General features: G+C 35.2%; 1 protein-coding gene across 1 annotated transcript; it reads left to right on the top strand.

Moving 5' to 3' along the window:
• The first annotated feature begins 9,883 nt into the window (after positions 1-9,883).
• LOC136810870 (uncharacterized) lies at positions 9,884-16,310 on the top strand. The gene is made up of 5 exons (XM_067067460.1): positions 9,884-10,291; positions 12,332-12,452; positions 13,401-13,477; positions 14,702-15,311; positions 15,751-16,310. The coding sequence occupies exons 1-5, from the start codon at positions 10,106-10,108 to the stop codon at positions 16,014-16,016; spliced, it is 1,260 nt and encodes a 419-aa protein (XP_066923561.1). The 5' UTR covers positions 9,884-10,105; the 3' UTR covers positions 16,017-16,310.
• Positions 16,311-17,822: the final 1,512 nt, after the last annotated feature.

The raw sequence follows: 17,822 nt of genomic DNA, 5'->3' as shown, positions 1-17,822 counted from the left end.
TGTGATTATTAAACATGTTATAAATCCAGCCAAGCAGCATACCCAAAAATGATATGACGGCTTCAAATAACAAAATACATAGAGCAATGTAAAGGAACAACATTTTCAAGAAATTTATTTGCCAGCTGTAAATAGAAAACAATATTATGATGAAATTGTGAATGTTTAATATAATAAAAAAAACAAAAAACAATCTGCTAGGTATTGTTTTTAAAGAATTCTTAACATTATAACTATCAACCTTTAACTGTACAGTGGACTTGTGATGAATTTTAATGGAAAATTTCTTTTTATTGTTCATTAAGAGTGCAATTTATTTTTTATCTCTAGGATCATCAATAAATTATATAAGCTAGTTTTAAAGATAACTTATTTCATTTTTGATAAAAATCAACGTAGAATTATACCAAACAGTGCAATGCAAAAACTCTCTACAGAGTGCGAGGGAGATATTCTTGTCATTAACTATTCATTAAACACAGCCATGACGATTTGACAAAAAGAAGGAGAACAAGGCAAGAACTCAACATGGTGAACTAAAACCGACAAGAGACCCATGTGTATTGTAGGGTTATGTTGAAAGGTTCATACTCTGTACTGAAAAGCCCTGTCCAGCCCTGTCTTATGGAGAGACAGTTTCTCTAAAGTGTCCGAGGTAAATGAAGTGCATACCTTATTGGTATATATTTTCGCGTGTTACAAATTTTCGCGAATCGCAAAAATTTTTCGAAAAAATGTGTTTCGCGTGTATTAAATTTCGCGATTGGCGACTTCTGGAAAATTTTCGCGTGTATTAAATTTTGCGATTCACTAAACTAGGTATTTTCAGAAAGTGGGAATATAAAGCAAGAAAAAGACTGATTTTGCTTGAAACACAACGTTTTTGATATACATAAAAATACTAACAAAATACTAATAAAAAAATTTTTTCGTGTGTATTTAATGTCGCGATTTTGTAATTTTGAAAAATTTAAACAGTATTAAATTTCGCGAAAATTGACCAAAAAACTCGCGATATTAAGTACCCGCGAAAATTTGTAACACGCGAAAATATATACCAATAAGGTAGATATTTTTAAATAAAAAAGAAGAAATGCATTGATCTCATTTAGCATCTCAATACTTCAATAATGTCCCCAAAAAAGAAATCCCAATGAAATCCTTAAGCATTGCTAAAGAGTTGATAGGGGTAGTTTATCAAAAATAGTGAAAGACTGGCATTCGACTTGTGAATGAATTTTTACACATTAAAAGCTTTCTTTCATACAAGAATTATTAGTTTAGTTTACAAGTAATTTGAAAAAAAATAAAATATATACATGTTAAAAATATACACCACGACAATAAATTAGATGACTTAATTGTCCAATATCAAAAATTAACATTCTACTTTATAAATAAGTATCTTCAAAAGGTGATTTTCAGTATGATATTATCGACAAGGGATACTTGAGATAGCATTGAGTACTTGTGTACAACGTGGATCAAGTTGTCCATCGCCACCAAAGACCAGACTACGAATATTACATCTAAAAATAATCTCATTGTATACCATTATCTCAACAACATCTGTATCTTCAATTTTTCTAAAAGCACTGTATGTCCAGCCTTGCTCAGTGTTGTTTTTAATCCTTGCAAATAGTCTTCTCTATGTTCAGATACAGCACATGACAGATATGGTCCATAACGTATAATTACTTTATGTAGTTTTGCAGAAGACATTTTCAAAACTATTTTCACTATAGTAAACTTAAAAGAAAATGAAAATTTCAATTATATACCCTATCCTATTGATTCCAGGAGAATCATTATAATACCTCTTATTACATGAATATTACTACATTTTATTAACACGAAGTGAAAAATTTTGTGTTAAAAAAACCAACTTATACCAGCCGAGGTATCCTGAAAAAGCAAAAAAATTTGTGTTAATTTCAGATCGTCCAAATTTCATGGCCGTTGAAAACTTGCCTAGTAATATTCGTGTAATAAGGTAATCAATGAAAAAAGTTTTTGTGTTTCCTTTATCCAAATTTAGGGATTGTGAATGTACTTTTTAGCCTGATGTGCAGACATAGTATAGCAAAATCAATAGATAAAAATTAAGGGCTAAAACATTGATCTACTACTATCAAGTTACTGTGAGGAGACATTACATAATGTTTTTAATAGTAATTACGTAATGCTGCTAACTATAACTGGAAATGAAATGGTATACGCATCTAGTGCTAAACGATGCAAAAGGTCTATTAAACTTGGTTTGGCATTTTTTTTGCAAATATGTTTGAAATTCCAAATTCTCGCGTTTACTCAGATAGCTCAACTTTGGAAACTAAATCCTCACATTTCTCCTGGTAAAATTAGCCCTTTTAGAAAAAGTCATTAAGCAGATTACAGTGCTAATCTTTTCGCTGAAATTTTAAATCCACTTTCCTTTTTGGATAAATGCAATATCCCAAAAGGTTTTACAGCTTGGGAGAAACAGTGTGTTTTGTTTTTGATATAAATAAGCTCTCATATTCTTTTAATTAATGCCCCCTGACAGCTGACAGTTAGGCTAGACTAGACTTAACTATTTTCTTTTTCCTATTTCAACAACAGTTGTTTGGGAGAACGCAACAACAAATTTTTCTTTAAAATAGGCATTAAAAACAAAAAATTCAAAAATAATAGTAAGCGCTTCGAAATTAATGCCGCCAGTAATCCAAAAAGAGAATTATTATGACATCTCACAAATAAATTACGCTAGGAAAATCCGCGAGGACAACATGCGTCTTAACATTTTTCGCTTGCAAGTTTTGGGGGAAAACAAATGTACTCTATATTTTACGTATGGGGAAGTGGAAGAAAGATTTACAAAATTAGAAAAGTTTCGTTTTGGGGAAAAGAATCTATCGTGAATTTAAGCAAGTTTCTAATTTGCATTTTTCTAACATAGCCAAATAAAGATTATTTCTATTGTTCTTGCTCAATTGCCTCTAAGGAAAAGTTCTGTACAGAAAACAAAATTTAACCTGTTTCAATAAGCCAAAAATCAGAAGTCTTGCTGGTTAGTTAGGTTATGTGTTGATCACGTTGTTAAGGCTGGTATCCACTTTCGCACGAAACGTTGTTGATCAGGTAATTGATAGTTTGGTTCGTGTCCTCCGACCGACTCTAAATTTTTGAGAAAAAGTGTTTCACTTTGAATTGAAAAAATAAAAAAAATTTTACCTCCTTTTTACATTCGCTGTTGGATTCCAGGATTGCATGATCAGCAACTCCAGAAGATTTTTCAAATTTTAGTGTCAAAAATTTGACTAAAAATGTCAAAAAAAAGGTTAGGAAAATAGCTTGGAAGAATTCGAAAAAATGTGTCAAAAAAGAAAAAAAAAATTCCCAGTCATGCTTCTTTAATTTTGCACATCTCTTTTTCTAGTGTAGCTAGAGACCTGAAATTTGGAGGGAGAATTCTTCGATGGTGTTAGAATATTATTATATAAAAATATTTGTAAATATTTAGTATATTTATGAAAATAATGAAAGATATATCTTTTCTTGATAAAGAAGACATTGCATTGTTTCATTTTTGTTTTTGATGAAAAGTAGCTTGGAAAAGGTTGAAATGAGTCAAAAAAGGTGGTAGTAGCAGTGGGCTATAGAGATTTTTTTTTTCAAAATTAAGTTTGCATAATTTTTTTTGGTAGGTTGGGAAGACACTGGGTTTTACCGGTTTCCGTCCATTTTGGCCTGAAAGCCTAATTTTTTTAATTTTATATACATGGTTAGAGGTACATAATTGCTACCATCCTATCCTGCTTTTTTCCAAGGGACATTTTAAGCCTAATTTGAGGTTTATAGCACGAACAGTGCAGATTTTAGGTTTTATTTCCAGGCAAAACCCAGCGTTTTCCTGGTGTCGGTCCATTTCGGCCTAAATAGCTAATTTTTGAATTTTATATATGTGGTAGAGGTATGTAATTGCTATATTCGATTCCTGCTTTTTCCCAAGGAACATTTTAAGCCTAATTTGAGGTTTGTAGCACAAATAGAACAGATTTTAGGTTTTATTTCCCAGGCAAAACCCAGTTTCTTCCCGGTTTCGGTCCATCTCGGCCTAAATACTTAATTTTTTAAATTTATATATATGGTAGAGGTATATAATTGTTACATTCTAATCCTACTTTCCTCCAAGGAATATTTTAAGCATAATTTGAGGTTCATAGCACCAACAGAACAGATTTTAGATTTTTTTCCCAGGTAAACCCTTTTTTCCCCAGTTTCAGTCAATTTTGGCCCAATTTCAAAATTTTTTGAAGTTTACATATATGGTAGAAGTATATTATTGTTACATTCTAATCCTACTTTTTTCCAACGAATATTTTGACCCTAATTTGAGGCTTGTAGCACAAACAGAACAGATTTTAGATTTTTTTCCAGGCAAAACCCTGTTTTTTTGCAATTTTGGTCAATTTTGGCCGAAAAACCTATTTTTTTAAGTTTATATATATGGCAGAGGTATATAATTGTTACATTCTAATCCTACTTTTTTCCAAGGATCATTTTGAGCCTAATTTGATGGCTGTAGCACCAACACAGCAGGTTTTAGATTTTTTTCCAAGCAAAATGGCCCGAAAATGGCCCATTTTAGGCATAAAAAAGGGCGGAGAACCGCCATTTTTTGGAAATATCCAAAAATATCTTAGATTTATGTTATTTGGGTCCCAACCTACCAAAAAAAATTATGCAAACTTAATTTTGAAAAAAAAGTCAGGGGCCTCTGGAAATGGAGGAATAAAAAATAATAAGTAAAGAATAAGTTTTTCTGAAAGGAGAAACCCCAAATGAAAAAAAAAATCCATTTTGGCAGAAATATAAACTTTTTTTTTGGGACATTCCCATTATAAAGAAGCAAAAAAGTGAAAAAAAACGACATGAAAATGAAAGAACTAAAATTAGTGATTGTGATTTTTGAATTCCTCAGGCCCTTTTTCTGATAAACATACAAAGTTTCAGCCTTCAACTACATTTTCCTCCATTTCTAGAAACATTTGTTCATCGATAGTTGCAACTTTTTTTCTCCCGTTGGAAAACAATTTTGAAAATGTTGCAAAAACGTTCGGTACTTTACCAATTTGCCGTCTCGGGAGTCCACAGTGTTATATCAGTTCGGCAAATTGCATAGATCCGCAACGTTGCAATATTCCGCAACGTTGGTCTTTTTTCACAGCGTTTCCCCAGGGTTGCGCTGCTATTTTACGCAACGCTTCCAATTGAAGCTTGTGATTTTAAAAATTATGAGCGCCTACCAATTTTCTTCTAAACACATGCAAAATCAGGCAAAACCTTGCTTTTTTGAACAAAGTAGCATTTCTTCCAAGAATGATTGTGAATAATCGCTAGGTAGGAAATTAAAATGCTAGTGTGAAAAGTTTCCTTTTGGGTTGTTCTTCAGAATGCACATTATTTTGGGACCCCGGTCCAGGCCATGCGATGCCAGTGTTGGTCCAAAGGCCAGAGCTGCGAAATTATGCAGCAGTAAAGCTGCGGAATTTCGCAACGTTGCGGAATATCACAACGCTAAAGATGCAGAATTTCGCAGCGTTGCGGATCTGTGCAATTTGTCGAACTGATATACAGGACCCTCCCGGCGCTCCGGAAACGTCCGGAGCAAAAAGTGCCGTTTTTTTCATCGGAGCATGAAGATTCTGGAGCACTTCCGGTGTTCCGGAGGTAGATTTTCGGCGATTGGTCTGCACCGGAACGTTCAGGAAAAGATATTCGCAATATATTTACGATAGCGCTCGCTGTGCTAATCATGTAAAAACTAACTGCACACGGGTGTATTTTTAAAAAGTCAGCCGACTCAAGGAAGTGAAACCTCACATTTTTTAATTTTTTTGATATTTCTACAAGTGATGCTTCCAAATATAATGTCACAAATTCAATTTCATTAATGGCTGATCCATCATATATATCAATATTTTGAATATTTTTTGTAACCTTGTTTAAACCGCTTTTTAGAACGTGTTAAAAATCACTTGCTCCGGAAGCACCGGAAGAGCTCCGGAACTTTCCCCTGTCTGGAAATGGTGCACGATACTCCGAATATATTTGGTGTGAGGCTCCTAATTACTTTTGGCGTATTGGCGTAAGGAGCAGCTACAATGTAAGATATTGGCGTAAGTCTAACCTTTTCAAATTTTTATTTTCAGGATAACACACGACGACAGAACACAGGAGCACTCCTCGCCATTTTCGATAAGTTATAGCAAACAGCAATATTCGATTCATTCTTCTCAGTAATCCGTTGTTCACCCGAAATTCATCCGATTATAAATCTTAAGTCTAATACACAATGTTTATTTTACCAAACAGTAGCGCATTTTCATTGGCAGTATACGCGGGATTTTTTCTCTTTCAGCTTCTAGCAAAAAGTCGAACGCGGATGACAAAGCGGAAGAATGACACCACCCGCCTCAAAAACCACCCATCCGCCCGTGAGATCGCAGTTTACCGCTCGCTTTTATCGTTTGCCTTTTATCTTTTAGCGCTGGATCATTTGGTCTGTAATTATTCTTTTAACATTTAAGGAGATCTCATTCTTTTTTTATTAAATTCGTGAATCTCAAAGAAGTCAGACACTTCCTAGTCCCACAGCTAAAAAGTCCAACGCGACAGGGCAAATGAGGTTTATGCGGACTAGCAAGATAGATTGTCCAATTTAGCTTTCTTCCAAACAGTATTTATCAAATATGAGATATTTTTCAAGATTTTTCAATCATAAAACCAGGAAAAATAGTCAATTCTAAACCAACTTTCAGGCGTTAAAATGCTTAACATCCCAGGGTTTTCGGGGCTTCACCCGCTGAACCCCCACCCGGGCTCTGCCCCGGACCCGTTAGGGGGGCTAACAGCGCCCCCTAAACCCCCCAGCTGAAAAAATCGTGCCTGCTGCGCTCTAATTTTTCCATCGTTCAAAAATTTCCGCCTACGCCGTAGCAATTCAATATCGTCTTTACGTCTTTGGCATGTCCTTTGCACAAATTCCACACTGGAACTTTCCGGAGAGAAAAAATATAGTGTTTTTTTAGCTGCGGAGCGCTGGGAGGGTCCTTTTTTATAAATATTGCTGGAAAGCTAAGATCTAAGATCACAGGCTTTCTTTTAGTAAAACTAGAACGCCTTTAGCATACATAGAAAAAAAGTTCGAAGGGTTCAAAGTTCACGGAAAAATGAAACATTTGGTTTGGCGTCAACAAAGGGCCATTCCAGAATTTGTCTGTAACAGGGGGCGGACGACACAGGATTTCCGAGGGCAAAGGTTTTCACCAAAATTCGAAATTGAGGGTGAGAGAAGAAAATGTATGAATTTCCAAGGCAATTGAACTAAAAAAGACAAAATAGAGTGGAATTTCCGTTGCATTTTGATTTTTGCAAAAGTACATAGATTTTCAACGGAATTTCCGACCACCACTGGAAAAAGAAAAATTAAAAAATGCACGTCGTCCGACGGGGGTATACAAAAATTTTCTGGAATGGCCCAAAAGTTGCGTGACCTCTGCTGGCTGGAGTCGTAGCATGATTGCATGAGGAATTTCAAAAATTGAGGCTTTTGGTGGGAAAAATGAAAAAAAAGTTCCAATTTTAGCTACCGACCGACCAGCTGACCCATTTTTCAAAGCTTCTAGGACACAAACCAAACAATCAATAATTGGGCCTGACCTAAGTTCTTATTCTAATCCCCTGCCCTATAGACCTTTTCGCCTTTCCATCCGCCATATTGAATTGTATGCAAAAATTATGGTGGCCGAATTGCTGTGGTGAAATTCCCTTAGAAAGTATGCAAAACATATGCAAAAAGAAAGTATTAATATAAAACTTACATGCATAATTGGCATTATATTAAAGTGTAATCTTGTAAAAGAAAGATTAAATTTGCTTCTCTTGAAAACTAAAAATAATTATATTCGCTCATCTCTTAGAACAAGCACTTCAAAAATCCATAACATTAGACATAAACTCAAACTGAAAAATCACCAACGAAGGTAAAAAATGATCCTTATTCGGCTGACGGTAAATTATTCTCCTGGGAATAGAGCCACCAAATGATCAAATCAAAACATTGATAATGTGTGACGTCATAATTGCTGCTTTCAGTTTGCGTGTTTTGAAAGTTTGAGTGTGTACTCCGTCTTCGTGGAATTTCTTAATGACATGAAAACAGAATATGCTATGTCTTTAAGAACAAATTTCTAAAAGGCTTTTGTTGTTCTGTAAATATTTCTTTTTGGATTATGACATTCTATCTTTCATTGTTCTAATGGTTATAATATTTATTTATAAGATACTTTGTTGTCTTTTTAATCTTTGTGTAAACTTGCATATGTTTTGCATACTTTCCAACTAAATGCAACCACGGCTTTTTCTTTCCTGTATTTTTGCATACAATTCAAGATGGCGGATGGAAAGGCGAAAAGGTCTATCCTATCAGTTAGTCACACTAGCGTCCCGCCAAAATGCGTATCAAAGATTAATGCTGCGAAAGCGCTATATCCTATCGTTTACTTGACTCTCAAGCAAAACAATGCGCCGCAAAACTTCTAAAGGGATTCATGAAAAAATAACCCGGCGCTTTTTAATGAAATTAACATGTTCAAAAACTTTGAGAAATTGCCTAAAATTTGTGCCATAGATGAAAAAATTTGAGCCAAGCCAACCTTGAAAACTAATTTGAAGATCAACTTCCCAAGAAAAAGATCTACGGGGGAGGCGGAACCCACCTAGATCCGCGCACTGCCGGATAGGCTATCTCCCGGAAATTTTGCCGGACCTCAAACAATGACCCATTTACATGTGCGTAATTGTTTTACTTTAGCGTATAAACAAGGCCTTAAAAATCGAAGCGCTGTCTCGGGAATTGAATGACAAATTTTAGTTGGTTGATTTTGGCTGCTGCACGTTTTATTTTGTTTCCAACTTTTAGTTTTAATTATTATTATCTTGCGAACTTGATTCAGGTAACTCTCATCCTTGTTGTTGAAATGTATCCTGTAGATGACTGATGTTGTTTTTTCTGAAAGCTAGATTTCCTAGTGTGACTAACTGCCTAACTAATATCAAAAAAGACTAAAGAAAGCCCTGACTGACTCACAGGCTGTGTCATTCAAACTGTATCAGACTTTTTAGTCACATCAGACTCTAAAATTTTAGAAACTTTGTATGTTAGAACAGAACTCAGAAGAGCAAGAATTTCTTTCTAAAATTTTGATTCTCGGCACTCGGGATGATACCCACCCACCATACCTTTGCTATGCAAACAGAGTGGAAAAGCGGAAATTCTGGAACGTATGCAACCCCTTGTAAAACTCAAAACTGAGCTTAAAAAAAAAAGAGACGAATAGAAATTAACAATTTAATTCATAAACTTCCAAATCAAAATTTCAGCACCAGAAAATTGTCCGCCATCTTTGTTTACGAAAAACGTCCTATGGCGCTCACTTCTGAAAATAGAGGTTTAAGGAGATATCGCGATAAATTTCAGGTGGAATAATATTATCTCCATAGTATTATTCAAAATCTGAGTTCCTCGTTTTTTTTAGGCTAAAAATTCAAAGACTTCTTTTATTTTTAGAGAGGGATAAAAACATCAGCTTTGAGTTTTTACTTTCTCGGGAAAACTTGTTTCAAAATACTTTCCCATAAAACACTGTACAACTTTGCAAAAAATATAATCAAAACAACGCGTAGCTGGTCAGCAAAATAGACTATCAAATTTGCTGACGTTTGAATTCCGAGAAATGCAAAAGTAGTCTGGGCCCGAGACTTTTTGCTGATATTGCACTCTCAAAATCGAAACCAAAACATAAATAGCAAGATATTTTTTGTTCATTTGCGATTTGTGTGTAATCTGCAGAAGCTTGCTGATATCTTTGCTGAAAGATTACCAATTTCAACAGAAACTCTCGGACGTACGTATTGAGTGACACAAGTGTGTAAATATCAAGTTATCGTTTATTTAAAAAGGCATCAAGTTTTGAAAAATTACTCATTTTGTCTCGTTAAAAAGACATAAACTTTTTAACTTGCATTTAACCACCTATAAGGAAAGAACACATCAAGCAAGATGAAAGACATCCTTGTAAATACAACTGAAGACAAAGAAAAAATTTATCACGAAATTTTTGTTGATAGTTTTTTCAGTCATTTTCAATCAGTAAAATCTGTCGAACAACAAAATATACCTTTGTTTTTAACTTGGCTTTTAAATGATGTAAAAGAAAATGATGAGAGCAGTGGACGGAAAGAAAAAGTAAGTAACCTTAGATGCGGCTGCCCTTGTTTTCATATAAATTGAGGCCAAAGATTTGAAATCATTTAGACCCTGGGGGGCAGGGGGTACTAGGGTTGGCAGTTGAGGGGTATGTGCAAATGAGATCTCCGCAAGCTTACCCTTAGCGAGAACAATTTTTAGTGAAAAAAGGCCCCTTAAAAAGATTTTTTTGAAAAATGTCTTACCCTTAGAGAGACTTTTTTACAATTTTTTTTCTTGTAATCCAAAAAAAATTCCTAAAAATCGTGAATTTTCTTTTTGTTTCCCTTAGAGGGACTACTTTTGAAATTTTTTTGATTTTTATAACCCTTCGAGAAACTTTTGAAGGTGACAAAACCAACCCTTATCAGTCAGGAACAATCGCCTTATTAGGCAGTCAGGGACAGTCGCCTTATTAGGAGACGCCTCCTGATTAGGAGACCCGTCTCCCGGGGGGGGTACTACCCTTGTCGACCGACAGGGGTGCTCCGCTGAGGTTCGAAAAATTGACCCTACGTGGGACTCGAAATTTGCGAAAAAAGTGACCCTGAATGGGACTGAAATTCCAAAATTTTCTCAAATTTTCTACTTTTTCCCCAAATTTTCCAAAAAAAGGCACCCTACGAGGGACTGATTTTTCTATTTTGGTGTTTTTGCGACCCTACCTGGGACTCGTGGAGGTTAGAAAAGGTACCCTGACCAGCGGAGCATCCCCGTAACCCATCTTGCCCTAGTACCCCCCCCCCCGGGACCCGTCTCCTAATCAGGAGGTTCACGTCTCCTAATCAGGAGACGGGTTTAATTATCTCGTGAACGAGCAAACTGCGCATGGTTTGATTGCTCCCAATGGAAAGAGCACAAAAAATTGATTCCATATGGTGATTTTCAGAAAAATCCACCGGTGGAATCAATCACAATTCTAATAATCCATAAGAACCAATCAGAAGTAAGAATCTGTCTTCTGAACAAAAGCGTCTCAAAAGGAAAAATGGCGGACATGAAAAAAATCAAGAGGGGCTTCCTTGTAGTGCTTTATATTAGGATTGTGATCGATTGCACCGAGAAATTTTGATAATTTTTTAAAAACTTTACCAATTCGAGGCTGCTCTTTCCATTAAAACTAGTTTCAAAATGCGCGGAAAAGCCTAAAGCCCTTAAAATTGAGATCAAAGTTTTATGTCTCCTAATTAGGAGACGGGTCTCCTAATCAAGCGACCCCAAGCGACCTACATGTCTCCTAATCAGGAGGCGTCTCCTAATAAGGCGACTGTCCCTGACTGTTAGGAGACGCCTCCTGATTAGGAGACCCGTCTCCTAATCAGGAGGTTCACGTCTCCTAATTAGGAGGCGGGTGTAATTATCTTGTAAACAAAGAAACTGCGCATAATTTGGTTGCTCCCATTGGAAAGAGCACAAAAAATTGATTCCATAAGGTGATTTTCAGAAAAATCCACCGGTGGAATCAATCACAATTCTAATAATCCATAAGAACCAATCAGAAGTAAGAATCAGTCTTCTGAACAAAAGCGTCTCAAAAAGAAAAATGGCGGACATGAAAAAAATCAAGAGGGGCTTCCTTGTAGTGCTTTATATTAGGATTGTGATCGATTGCACCGAGAAATTTTGATAATTTTTTTAAAACTTTATCAATTCGAGGCTGCTCTTTCCATTAAAACTAGTTTCAAAATGCATGGAAAAGCCTAAAGCCCTTAAAATTGAGATCAAAGTTTTATGTCTCCTTATTACGGGTCTCCTAATCAAGCGACCCCAAGCGACCTACATGTCTCCTAATCAGGAGACGTCTCCTAATCAGGAGGCGTCTCCTAATAAGGCGATTGTTCCTGACTGCTTATGGTCCTTATTGTCCGCATATAATATATGCAGTATTTGAATATTGTAAGGAATATTTCAAATTTAAGGATTACACTCAAGCAGCTATGCATATCCTTTTGAAACTAGACCATGGTAACTACATAATGTTGAAATGAGAAGACTTTTTAAGAGTAGTATATAAGTACTTATTTTACATCATTTTCATAGATCATTTTGCATCTGTCATCTCACATTCACTTTGTTTACATCAATGAGATCATACCTAAAATTAAGCGACTGGAATCGAGTGCAAATTGCTCTGAATTGAAAGAATCCTTAATGACAACTGGTATGAGTATAATCTTTCTTTAATAGAAATAGAAATTTCTTATTCAATTCAAAGTAGAAAGTCATAGAATTTAGGGAGTTCCTAAACGTCGACCAGAAATGACAACCACGACCGGCGACCACGACCAGCGACCAGATAAATTTGGGCTGTTGAGTTTTTTCTCTTCCTCCAACGTAGAGTGTCTCTCCTAATCATTTGAATATATTTAATATTGAAGAGTAAGCTCACCCCTGTCTCATCTAATTAAAGCCACGTGCCAAATAGGTAAAACAACCATTTCTTGAGTGTCAATTTCTATCCTTTTGTATTATTAGCGGCATAAAATTTTTTGAAATTGGTTTGAGAAGCTTTGTATTTCATCATCAGATTGTTATTTCTGTCAAAATTAGTCATTTTGTCAGCATTAAGATAATAGAATATGATTAGATTCATATCTCTAAAACAGGCCTTCCAAATTTTTTCCTACTGACAATTTCTATCTATTCATACTAAAGGCATCTCATTCAGCATAGTTAAAATATTTGGTTTAACAAAGCTTACAAACATCATACTTAATGACCATGTCAATATTTTTGTCAAATAGTGTCAGTTTGTCAAGAAAATGACTGGTTACTTCAAAGGTTACTCTTTAGTATTCTGAGGACTTGATTTAAACATTCTATATGGTGGAAAGAGCGGATAAACTCGATAATCCAAATTTATCTGGTCGTCGGTCGTGGTCGCCGGTCGTAGTCGCTGGTCGTGGTCGCCATTTCTGGTCGATGTTTAGAAACTCCCTAGAATTTAGATGTTTTACACAAAACAGGCCAAGCCAAATTAATTTCCTGTCCATAGCCATAATCAATTCTTCCTGTTTTATTTACATATTTTTTTGCTTATATTGATGGCAATTTCTCCCTCTTTATCTAGATATAATTATTTCCTTTTTTATCAATCAATTTTCCATAGAGCCCTCAATCGAAAATGGATGGCCACACCGATGGTGTCTTCACATCAAATGGAGCGAAATAGAAATTCCAAATTTAGTATGTTTCTCTCGCAATTTTTCTGGACCTTTTTTACGACAGTGAAAGTTCTTTAGACCTTAAAAAACAGCTGTCGTTCTTGATTCAAGAAGTATTTGTATTTTAAACAAGAGAAAGCCTAAGCAGCGTAAAGGCCCGGCAGTGTTGGCACCGTCAGCATATTTTTTCGATGCAGAATCGCCATACAACAGGAGCGAATTTTTTCAACGTATAGACTCGGGTCGGGCGAGCAGTAAAGAATTAATTACTTTAAACTTTTTTCTACTAATTAAGGAAGAAAGATTTGACCATGTAAGTTGGAGGTATTAATTATATGTGGTTTTTTCTTACGCATGCGCACAATAGAAAGTCAGGTAGTTCGATTTTAGCCTGGAATCGTCGATTGATAATTGCGTGCATAGGCCCAATCCCAAGTCAAATTTTTTTCAACTAGTTGTGTTTTAAAGGCCCATTGCGCTGCGCGCTGGGCCAACAAAGTCTTATTTTTTAATTTTTTTTCTTATTTTAACGATTCACCGAGGTTTATAAACAATTTTGCTCAATTTCGCGGAAAAAATATTTGTCTCAAGTCTTCATAGGCTTTTGTGGCCACGATCGTGTAAATTTGTATGCCTCTAAAGTATAAAAACTATGTAGGCACTGCATCTTTACATTGAATAGTTTGAATCTAAAAACGTTTTGGTTCGAGAATGAGCTACAATCATGGTTGTAATATTTGAGAAAAAGGGAAATTCACTGGGAAGTTTTGAAACCACAATTGATTTGCAAGTGCTCTAAAGTAGCTTCGAAGGGTAGAGTTTTAAATCTGAGTTTTAACTCTGAGTTTTAACATGAGACTTAAGGTCTGGGGATCCAAAAGTTCAAAAATGGTCCAATAAGGCTCATAACATAACCTGGAAGTCTGTAAGCCCGAGCCAAATTGAAATATCCGATTAAATTTAAGAGACGGCCCAAAATCGACTTTCTCACCCGAACTCCAAATTTCGAAAAAACGAGGAAATAAGCTTAATTATTAGATTTCAACCATGATTGTAGGCCAAGGTTTTATTTTAATTAAAACATTCTCCTAAATTGAAAAACGAGAAAATGATTGAAAAATTTTCAGAAATCAAAATCTTCTATTTCACTCAGTGTAAGAAAGGTTTATCTAGCCATGGCCAGATATTTATATCACGCATTAACAATATAGCTTAACTGAAACTTATTTATTCGCTTGTTCGCCAGATTTGGAACCTACCACATATCGAAAAGATTGATTTCTCCAAAAGATACCACCAGAAGAAATTGGAATTTTTATCACATAACATTGGTAAACTCACCGACGTTGAAGAGGTTAAACTATATCGAAACAATTTAAAAGATCTACCAATATCGTTACTAAGTTGCCAAAAATTGAGAAAACTAAAACTGCTCGCAAACAACTTTGAAGAGCTTCCTTTATTTCTAAAAGACTTACCAAATCTTGAACTTGTTGAGAGATTCTGTAATCCATTGACTTGGATGAATTTTGGTTCTGGATTAAGGATAAAGAAACATGAAGACAGGGAGCAACTGTTGGAGGATGTACCAGAGATTGTTTTAAACCCTGAATTGAACTTACATCAGAATCAGCAACCAGGAGACAAATATGAACCCAAACCTGAAATTACACAACTTCAACCAGATACTTTATTAATCACTGCATCAAAACGAATATGTAAAGAAATAGTACAATCAGGATTGAGTATCGATTCTTTGAATATTTCAAGACAAACTAAAGATGTCATTTATCAATCGATGGAGAATTTCAACTTCTGCTACAACTGCAAGAAAGGATTACACCCAATTTATGAAAGTAAGAGAATATTTGGGGAAAATAACGAGGGTGTTGCTTTTATCCTTCTGTCAAACTCCTGGTGGGACCCTTTACCCACTGGAAAACATCCTGAAAGTCGTCTGCGATGAAATTGCAATGCGCTCATGTAACTTGGGAAAGACATTTAAAATCTGGAGATCCCAAAAAAGATTTTCAATACCTTTTGCATTTGCTTCTATTATTTCCATCTTCGCTGGTATAACGTTCCTCACCGGGTCACTGAGACATGGATGCTATGATACATCCCCAGATCAGTTGAACATATTAAAGGAAATCCTGCTCTCAATGTTTATACTTTGCAAAAAATTGTAGAAGCTGATAGAAGTGTAATGCTTGATATATTTCACTAAAATTTCTATTTATTTATTTCTATCTATCTATTTACATTGCTAAATGATTTTTAAATTTCTTATTTTAGGTAACAAGTGTTCCATATATCTTGAGCAGTTCCTTGGGTTAACGTCGATTCCAGTGTTCTGTTATTCATGCGATTCCTGTTTGGATGAAGTTAAGGAAATGCTTTATAAATTAGAAAAGGATGCGGCAGATTCGGTTGAAGTGGAAACGACTGTTTATGTGAACAAGGAAGTATGCATAAGGAAATTACATCGGAAGAACTGTAGAAGGTGTGGCGGTAGAGTATCAAGAATTAATAGATTAATGAGGTCTCTGAAGTGCAGATGATCAACAAATTGTAACATTATAATCAACCTCGTTCCCTGCGTATTATCAGCTTTTTGTAGTCTGATTTGCAGACCTATACTTCCTATAGAACTTCTATAAGAAACTTTTTTCGCTAGAGGATGAGCAGAAGCCTAAGCTTTTTTATGCTTACTGCGATAGCGCTAGGGTATGCTCTGGTGTCAATCAGTGACGTAAATAGAGCCTGGGATACACGATGACGAGGTTATATTATATTATTTCTATTTATATTGAGACGATTAATTTGTCTGAGATGAGCAATTCAGAAAATGAGAATTATGGGTAATCATTCGGGGAGAATTCGAAAAGCCGATATCGTCTATTAAAATGTAACAAGATTTCAAGATCGGAAGAATAATTTTCAATGTGTACAGTACACACGGCTCAGGGCTGAAGTTTCTATAAGGATTTTCCGGACTGCAGCCAAAAAGTTGCTTGTGAATTTTGAGCAAAAAATATGCCTAGTGACTTCAAAAACTTTGGCTTTTGATCTCATGTTTTGTCTAAAATACCTCAATTTGGCATTTAAATAGCATTTATAGACCTTTTAATGCCAGATAATACAGCTGCTTTCCTGGTTCATATCCAGTTTCAGGGCTAGGTTGCTAAGGCCAGCTTGCTTAAGTTTCTGGATTTTCTCAGGGCTGGAACCTTAGCAACTCGGTTGCTTATAAAAAGTTTTCAGTTGAAATTTCATATCACATTCAAAATTTTATTATTTGCAACGACATTGTAAATACACTTTTTCAGAATTTATAATTTAATTATCTGTATATGTATTTTCGACAAAACAGAGTTAAAAAACTCGAAAACTTTTGCGAGTGCGTGAACGGAGGATCTACTCAACCCTGAGAGACAGAGGAATCAAGATTCCATTCAAATACATTTTTCACACTTCAAAAAACTCGCTGCTGGTCGGACAAGTTTTTTTTAACGTGAAAAATTGTATAAATGTATTTTAACATTTCTTAATTTTTGTACTCCAGAATTTCATATAACTTAGAAATTAATCTAATAGGTTATATAATTATTATTATTAGTCAAAATTTCTTATATTTTCGTCATGAAATTAAAAGCCAATTAATTGTTAACGAAAATTTTCAATAGTTTACTTTTTTCAGAAGCCTCAAAAAAATCTTCCCCTAAGCCCCCCCCCCGTCCTAAAGAAGTAAAATGGACTATTTTGACCATGAAATTCAAGCACCATGCTGTATCTTTTAGCTGCTCAGTCCAATTCAGTACAAGTAGAGTACAAATATAAATCTTCAAATGGTGCAACATGATCATGGATCATAACACTTTTCTATTTTGTAATCTACATGCAACCAAAAACAGTGCCGTAGGAAGCATTTTCATATTGGGGGGGGGGGCTGAAGTTTAGTGACACCACGAGGGCCAACCATGGTTCGGCCCGAGGGGGGGAATTTTGAAAAATTGAGCTCTAGATTGCTTAAAAATACTCAAAACATGCACATAAAAGACAATTATGACAAATTAAAAAAGAAAAACTTTGCATTTTGCAAAATAACCATTTTTGAAAAGATTATTGGGGGGGGGGCATAGCCCCCCCCCTTGCCCCCCACCCCCAGTTGCTACGGCACTGAAAAAACAATCAAATAGACTGAGTAGGTTGAATTAAATATTAATGCAAAAGCTTTTAAATCTTCTTAAAGGTATTGCATTAATTTGTTATGGTGAATGGTCAAACATTTTAATTTTGGCGAATGAAAGGCTAAATCGATCTTTTTTGCCTTCTTTTGAGCAGTTTTGATGAATTTTAGGGGTTAT

The sequence above is a fragment of the Clytia hemisphaerica genome, unplaced genomic scaffold (assembly GCF_902728285.1).
Source record: "Clytia hemisphaerica strain Z4C2 unplaced genomic scaffold, Clytia hemisphaerica genome assembly, whole genome shotgun sequence".
NCBI classification, from domain to species: domain Eukaryota; kingdom Metazoa; phylum Cnidaria; class Hydrozoa; order Leptothecata; family Clytiidae; genus Clytia; species Clytia hemisphaerica.
Note: the sequence above shows the minus strand (reverse complement) of the source record. Positions and strands in the feature narration are given on the sequence as shown.

Coding starts and splice junctions, on each gene's coding strand:
- LOC136810870 (XM_067067460.1), top strand. CDS start 10,106: ATGAAAGACATCCTTGTAAATACAACTGAAGACAAAGAAAAAATTTAT. Junction 13,478..14,701: donor AAATAGAAATTCCAAATTTA/GTATGTTTCTCT, acceptor CTTGTTCGCCAG/ATTTGGAACCTACCACATAT. Junction 15,312..15,750: donor ATTACACCCAATTTATGAAA/GTAAGAGAATAT, acceptor TTCTTATTTTAG/GTAACAAGTGTTCCATATAT.